Source organism: Gavialis gangeticus, unplaced genomic scaffold, assembly GCF_001723915.1.
Source record: "Gavialis gangeticus isolate Ggan-Ray unplaced genomic scaffold, GavGan_comp1, whole genome shotgun sequence".
NCBI lineage: Eukaryota > Metazoa > Chordata > Crocodylia > Gavialidae > Gavialis > Gavialis gangeticus.
In genome coordinates this window covers 2,393,814-2,401,299 of record NW_017728998.1, presented here as the reverse complement: position 1 = coordinate 2,401,299, position 7,486 = coordinate 2,393,814, and the positions used below count along the sequence as shown (strand labels likewise).

Genomic DNA, 7,486 nt, shown 5'->3' with positions numbered 1-7,486 from the left:
GGTACCCACAGTGAGAATCTGAGAAGGAACAGTAGTGTCTAGGTCCTTCCTCCGCAGTCTGCCTTTCATGTGTCCCTGGCTGATACCTACCACAAACATCATCAGGTCAATCTAAGCCTGGCCTGATGGCTCCCTTGAAGAATACGGCATTGGGAGGTTTGTGGTACGAGAAGGATGATGTCTGGAGCTTGTATTTGGGGAATTGGAGAGCTGGAGCAAGTGAGCAACAAGTGCTGGACTAGAAGAGCGGGGACATCTGCCCCCTTGAGTCTCCCTCCACCCATCAGCAGTGCTGGTCTCATTGGGGGCTGCCTGACCACCCAGGGTACAAGCTCCAGGGGTACCCCAAATACTGAAGCAGCTCTCTCTGTCTGCCAAGCATCCAAGATACAGGCAGCAGCCCCTTTCCTTTCTCAGCTTGTGTCTAACTCCCCTTCCTTTTTCTGCTTGCAAAACTCGGGGGCATCCAAATCCCAAGCCTCCAGGCTTGGGCTTGCAAGTAGGATGCCCACCAAAGGTTTTGGAAACATCTGAAGACCTAGGTGCAGGTGGAGGATGTTTGCTGGTAGTAGGGACACTTATGGTTCTGGACACTTGGATTTGGAATTAGTTTTGGCTAATTCGGCCGTGGATACAAATCAAAAAATAAATAAATAATTTTTCTTATAAAGTTGCTCATGAAGGCTGGGATATGCTCAGATTTGAAATTGTAGATCAGTTGTGAAGGCTACTGGCACAGGTGGTGGGGGCTGAGGCACTAGCTTTGGAAAGGAACTTGAATACAGTCAAACTCACTCTTCAGGGAGACCGGTGATCTCACAGACATGGTGCAAGCAGCCAGTGAGGTCAGTTATACAATAGCTATGGCAGTGCCTGGCTTTTCCTGGGTACATTTGCTGTGGGAAGGCCAAACCGATGGAGATGAGGGGCTTTAAAAATTCCCAGCTCCAAGAGTTGCCTTGAGCGCAAGCTGTGCAGATATAAGTAGGAGAGGACTCAGTGTAGCGAGGGCAGCTGTAATTCCATGATGCAGAACTAACCAGCTAACATAGCTTCCTTTTCACCTTCCTTCTCTTTTCTTTGCATCCTAAATTCCTACAGCTGACGGGAACCGGAGCCAGGAGCTCAGAGAAGCCAATTGGCAGGAGCACAGCCAGCACATGCAAAGCCCTTCAAAAGCCCATGGCTATCTTGTTCAAGCAGCTGCAAGTACATCAGCAAAGCAGCAGTGGCAGGAGACTTGGGGGTGTGCAGAGACTCCTCAGGGAGAAGGTAAGGGGCGTGTGGCAGGGCTGGAAAAAGCAGAGCTGAGCTGGCCACCGTGTTGCTGCATTTAGCCCTTGCCTGCTGTGCACCCCCGGCTTGGTAATCCTCACTGGGCTGCCACAGCTGGCCTGATTTTTAGGCCTAAACTGCTCAGCAGCAGTTTCATTTTACAGCCTGATCAAAGGGGCCAAGATGCCTGATAACAATCCAGTGTCTCCCTCATCTGTGCTGCGTACACTGGGCCTTGGGTTGGGGGGTTCAAAATACACCTGGAGATGCGTGGCATAGGGAGATGGATGCCAAGGTTTCAGGGACCCTGGCTAGCTGGTGCTAGCATGCAGGTGGGGCAGGTGGAGTGGTGGTTCTTTCTCACACGGGCTGCTGGCCACTTCTCAGCATCTTGTCCTGGGCTTGTCCTTCTCCTGGAATATGCTATGCCTGGGCAGCAGTTACCTTCATTCCTTGTCATCACCACTATTGCTTGTATGAAGGGAAGAAGGGCAAATGCAATGGGACCAGGGGGTGAGAGGTCTCAAAGAGCATCAGAGTGGTCAAAGGCACACCTCAAAGCTCTGTCCTTCCCAGGGCTCACTGTGACTCTGCTCTTCATATGAAGAGCTTCCAGTTTGCTGCCTAGTGCAACACCGGTGATTGTAGTAGTTCAGTGATTCTCAACCAGGGCACCGCAGCACAGATGTAGCGAACCACAGATATGATTTTCAGCATTCAAATCTCCCCATCTTATACTTCTAGTTTAAAGTCTTATCAAATCTCTTGATTATATCTGGCAAGTGAATTATATTGTAGGGAAGCAAAGCTCATACAGATCGCTTGTCACTTATATCCCAGTGCACTTTGCCTGAAAGAGGACCACTTCCCTACTCTGAGACACAGCCCTGGTGCAGAAGATAAAAGCCCAAATGAGGATCTTGTACCTCTTCTTGCTACAGCAAAGCAAGAATATTGACTCAGTGATAAGGGCTCTCTGGCAATCTCACATCCTCTTCCGTTTTCATGTGCCTTGCTTTATTTTAGGGCTGTTTGTGAAGACTGTGCTGTGCACCCTCATTGGTGACTATAATGTGGTCGGGAGGGTCGAGTTTTCCACCCAAATTGTGTTTTCCTGGTGCATTTTTTGCAAATGTTGCACCAACAGGAGGCACTTTGATAGTAAGTCTCCTCTAGACAGACAGAGGAACCAGTCGCAGCACTGGTAGTGAGTGGTCACTGCAGGGATTTTTTTGCTATGTGAAAACACAGTAAAGACCAAAAGAGTTGCACAGACACACACAAAGTGCACAGGCACTTTCACAGAGCTGAAAAGAAAATTATGAACCAGACCAGCTGGGATAATTCAAATGGCAATGTGCACCTGGTTACTGGGAACTGGGCAAGACAGTTTTATCAGATGTCTGATAGGCCATGCTAAGAAAGGCAGCCTAAAAAGGAAAGATGGGATTTAGAGGGTAAGTGAAAGTAGCTTGGAAAATAATCGGTATCTATAAATAAGCGCATAGGGGAAAGGGACGATTAGGTACCTAATCTGTATTAGGTGAATACAGATTAGAAGGTAGCGCTGGTAGGGGATTGATAAAGAAATGAGAAGAAGCGCAGCCAGCAGAAGGAAGAACAATGAGGAGGTTTTTTAAGGTAGGTCTGGAATGGAAGGAATCCTAACAAGGGGATCGATACACTGCTAGATGGAAATGGTAGAATTGCTGCCAATGAATATTCCCAAATCCAAGAGACTTTCTGATGTGATCACATGCAAATGCAGGCAGGAGAGGACTCAGCATGGTGAGAGGCTGTTGTGGCTCCATGACACTAAATCACCTTTTCACCTTCCCTGTCTTTTCTTTGCATCCCAAATTCCTGCAGCTGATGCCCAGCTGCCCACGGTCAGCCAAACCTGGGAGCAGAGAAAGACGGATCTCCAGAAGCACAGCCAGCACATCCAAACATCACCACAGGCCCACACAAACCATGTCCAAGCTCCCAGTGGTAAATCAGCCAAGAAGCAGCAGCAGAAGAGCTCAGGGGCGGAAGACAGGCCTCGAAAGAAAGGTAGGGGATGAGAGGTGAGGCTGGTGTGAGCAGTCACTGCAAGGATGTGTACAGCTGTTCAGTGTCCCCTGAGCAGCCCTCCCTGCAGTATAAGAGCGTTGAAGCAGATCAGATGAAGCCTAAACTGCTCTGGACTGATCCTGATTTTTAAGATGTCATTTTAAAGGGACCACAATGTTATAGGCCCCCGTTGTTGTCAAAGGGGCTGAGATGCCCAATGACAATGCTCTGTCCCCATTTTGATATTAGCTGGGTACAAAAGGTCTTTGGCCAGCTGTTCCAAACCCACCTGAGAAACACATGGAGCAGGGAACCCACCAAAGTCACAGCTCGGGGCTCCCCTGACACCTGTACCTCCCTCTTTGGAAGTGCGCTTGAGCCCATGGCTCCTCTCTGCAAGGTTTCCATGTTCAGTAAAAGCCCCTCTGAGCAGAGCCCTTCTCCCAGCCCTGTCCTGTGCTGTAGGAAATGTTGCTTAAGCTCCTATGTTAGCCTAGCTCAATAGCATGATTGGTACACGCATCCTATAAAATCCCAATGCACCTCCTTGTATATGGCCATGCACGCTTCCCCTCTGTTAGCAGCTTGCAGGAGAGAATTCATCCCCTTTCATAACGCCTGGGGTCATTGTCCTTTATCCTTTTCCAGTGGAGAAACTAGTCAAGAAGAAAAGGTATATTATACCGAAAATCATTGTCACCAGGCCCTTGGATGAGGAGGAGAGCTATACTGATGTGGATAACCTCCCAGAGTCCAAAACCATCAGAGATACAGAGTACTATGGTCCATATAATGTACACACAAAACCCAGCACCATAGAGGCTTACCAAGTCAAGAGAGAAATGCCGTGAGTTCTGATTCTGGAGCGTCCTGTTGTTCTCTCCTCCTGACAACACAAAGACACAAGGATGCAACAAATGCCATTAGTTGAGCTCCTCAACTAATAAACAGGGGTCTGTAACAACAACTTCGTTCATGGTCTCACTTTCCCTAGCTCCCTGCGACATCTGGAGAAGGAAGAGGAGAATGGGAATGGAGAAGCTTGCTAAAAAATAAATGTATTTAGTCAACCATTTAAGATTCCAAGTCAATAAAAGATTAGATGTGTGAGCGGACGCATGTCCGCAATCGTGGTACCCCAAAGGTTCCCGTATCCAGCACTTCAAAAGCAGAAGCACCTGTGTAAAGGACCTTCAGGGGTCCTTAGCAGCCTTTTAGAGGGTGGCACACAGTATCCTGCTCGCAATTCAGTTTACCTCCCAGACCACACCAGGGTGAAAGGCTGAAAGGGTTTCACTTAGGTTTCAACCCATGGTTTTGGGGACCCTCAAATTTTCAGACCACAGATGAGCCAGCTCCTCCTTCCCTGATGTTCCAGGGCTGGGAGCCTGTGTTACACCTGCGACAACTGATGGCATTTTATCAGCCATGTTAGGAGCTGGTCACAGAAACAGAGGTAACAAAACAGCCAGAATCTCTGAACCTGACACCAGAATCAAGTGTGAGATCAATAAGAGAATCTTTCATTGTGAATGCTGCATTTGTAAAAATCAGATGAGCTGCTTCTGTTACATAAAATGTCACTCCTTTTAGGTTTAAGAAGCTATTTGCCAAAGAAGGACTAGCACTGAAAGAGGGTTTTCCATCAAAGGTGGTTTGATAAACTCCTCTTTCCCCACCAGGATCTGTTAAGCCCTGTTCAGACTTCTCCATGCCTGGCAGTCGGCTTAGTCAAGCCAGGCAATTACACGGGAGAACTGCAGATGCACAAAATCTGCTTATACACCTCCAGCAAGCCAATGACAGGGACAGAGCTAACCATCATTCCCTGGTTTGTCAAGGAGAATAATTTGTCTTCATTGAGCAGACCTTTGCAAATCCATCCCAGTGGCTTTACTAATATTAACTCAGTCCTGCTGGTCAGTCGTTTGCTCGTGAGATAAATTCATGCTTTATATAGCAACTTCCATTCGAGGCTCTCCACATGGATTATGAGCATGATCTGAAGACTCGCAGTGCTGCTGGAAGATGACTTGGTACCATTATCCCCATTTTACAGTGAGGAAACTGAGGCACAGAGTGGGTAAGTGATGCCCGCCCCCAGATTAGTCAGGAAAACTGGCAGGTCCAGCAAGGGAACCCTTATCTCTTGCCCCCCCACAGCTATCAATGTTATGTGCTTCATGTGTAAAGGATTTGAACATCACGTCAAGGTGCCTTGAGATTTTTTTCCAGGCTGTTCTGCTGCAGACATTTTGCTCCTCTTGGTGTTTTCATTTTACTTCCGACTCTGTAATTGTGACAGTTCTGTCTTGCTAATTAGCACCATCCAGAGGCATGCCCGTGAAATAATGCAGCTGAGCCCGATGCTGCTTGCAGCTTTCACCGGGCCTAAGAGACTTGTTACCTGCCAGCTGTCTTTACCTGCAAAATCCATCCTGATAGCTTGGATGAAACGCCTACCTGATTTCTAATCCCTCCACACCACTCCCTGGCTTCAGTCCATTTCAGCGATACTGAAACGCCTGTCATCGTCCCGCTCCCCAGCGGAGAGCTGTCAAACACTGCCAGCTGCAATGGATCCAGCCACTAGACGGGACCCGCCATTAACGAGTCCATTAACGGGTCCAGCTGGTTTCGCTGCACTGCTTATTACTCACACCGCCTTGCAACAAACTTTGCTGAACAAAACCCCGGGGAGTGGCAACCAGTCAATGCCACAGTATGGATGACATGGCCATTTTGTGGGATATCTATGCCATATAGGGTGGCTGCCATAGAGGACAGTCTGGTTGTCCTCTCTTGATACAAAACCGGACGCCTTTATGTCCTCTATTCTTGTCTTTGAAGAGAAGAATAGAGGACATAAAGGCATCCAGTTTCGTATCAATAGAGGGCAGAGTAGCAGAAAACTGGAATGTCCTCTGTGACGGCCACCCGAGTGCCATATGTTGTGCCAAATAAGCTGGCTACTTTCATTACGACCTGTGCTATTACCCTTTTTTGAACTATGCAGCTGGGCCAAAATTGATAGCCCTGCAGCCTGTTCCCCTGAGGAGGAGATGATGGACACGAGCACTTTTGATGCAGTTTTAATTGCGAGAACGCGCATCGCCCTGCATCCTCCGTGAACGCAGGAGAAGTCAAACACCCTGAGCCTGTGTTCTCACTCAGCTCCTGGCCTCTTTTCCCCGGCTCGTGAGAACATAAGCATCGCCTTTGAGGGGGTCACTTGGCGCGGCGTCCTGCATCACACGTTTTAAGCTTGCTACTGACTCATTTCTTGTTGCGAGGTCTCGTTCTTGCCTGGTGAGAGGGAGATCCTAATGACTTTCTCTTTGCTTCCCTAGAAGATCTCTCTCTTGGCCTCTCACTCGGGGTCACCCTACCATGGTTGTGCAGGCTGGGGTGCAGCTTCCTTCCTGGCCCCTGAGCTACTGCTTGCACACATGCCCTTGCACACCCCCACGTCTGCCCATACAGCTTGATGGCTCTTGCATTGTGCATTTCGTGCACCCGGGAACATCTTCCGTGTGAGCCCTGCATCCCCAAACTGGCCACTTCTGGAGGAAGAAGGGGATAAACTCTTGCCAGTCTGGGAGGAACAAATGGTGCCTTTCTGCCTGGCACAGGGTGCTGAGGTGGGACTTGCACCCTGTTGGGAGCTACCAGCCATTGCTCCCCACCCCTGTGGGCTTGTGGCAGGAAATCCCCCCGCCCTTGCTCCAGCCTGGGCCCACAGCTGTGTGGCTGCTGCACATCTGGGCTGCATGCAGCCTTCTGGCCCTGCCCCTCCCCTCCCCTCCGGGGAGGCTCCCCCTGCTACACTAGGCCCTACATAGCGACGGTTGCTAGGGACTCCAAGATGGCGCCCGCGAAGCCTCAGGGCGCTTGCGCGGCGGGGCCTGCTCGGGCGCATGCGCGGCGGCGCGGCGCAGCGCCATGGCGGAGGGGTCCTCCGCCGAGGCGCAGGGGGAGGTGCTGAGGCTTCGGCGGCTCCGCGGCGGGGGGTACTTTGAGGTGCCCCCGGAGCAGCGGGTGAGTCCCCCAGTCACGTGGGCCTGGACACAATGGGGGTCTATGCATGGGGGGCTGGACACGTGGTATGGGGTGGACCATGCACGTGGGGACTGGACACAATGTGTGGGGGTGTCCA

The 7,486-nt window shown here is 50.2% G+C and overlaps 2 protein-coding genes across 3 annotated transcripts in view; both read left to right on the top strand.

Annotated features, from left to right (window-relative positions):
- The first annotated feature begins 637 nt into the window (after positions 1-637).
- SPATA33 (spermatogenesis associated 33) lies at positions 638-4,416 on the top strand. 2 transcript variants are annotated; one of them, XM_019505376.1, is made up of 3 exons: positions 638-1,272; positions 3,145-3,330; positions 3,979-4,416. In XM_019505376.1, the coding sequence occupies exons 1-3, from the start codon at positions 1,161-1,163 to the stop codon at positions 4,179-4,181; spliced, it is 501 nt and encodes a 166-aa protein (XP_019360921.1). In that variant the 5' UTR covers positions 638-1,160; the 3' UTR covers positions 4,182-4,416. The 2 variants fall into 2 exon arrangements, with proteins under 2 accessions (XP_019360921.1, XP_019360920.1); XM_019505375.1 differs by lacking the exon at positions 638-1,272 and having other exon boundaries at positions 2,252-3,330.
- A 2,824-nt stretch (positions 4,417-7,240) lies between these two features.
- The window catches only part of CDK10 (cyclin dependent kinase 10), a 25,377-nt gene continuing 25,131 nt past the window's right edge, over positions 7,241-7,486 (top strand). The window contains exon 1 of the mRNA XM_019505374.1: positions 7,241-7,368. Within this exon, the coding sequence (XP_019360919.1) occupies positions 7,273-7,368 (96 nt within the window). The 5' untranslated portion in view covers positions 7,241-7,272. The remainder of the gene's footprint in view (positions 7,369-7,486) is intronic.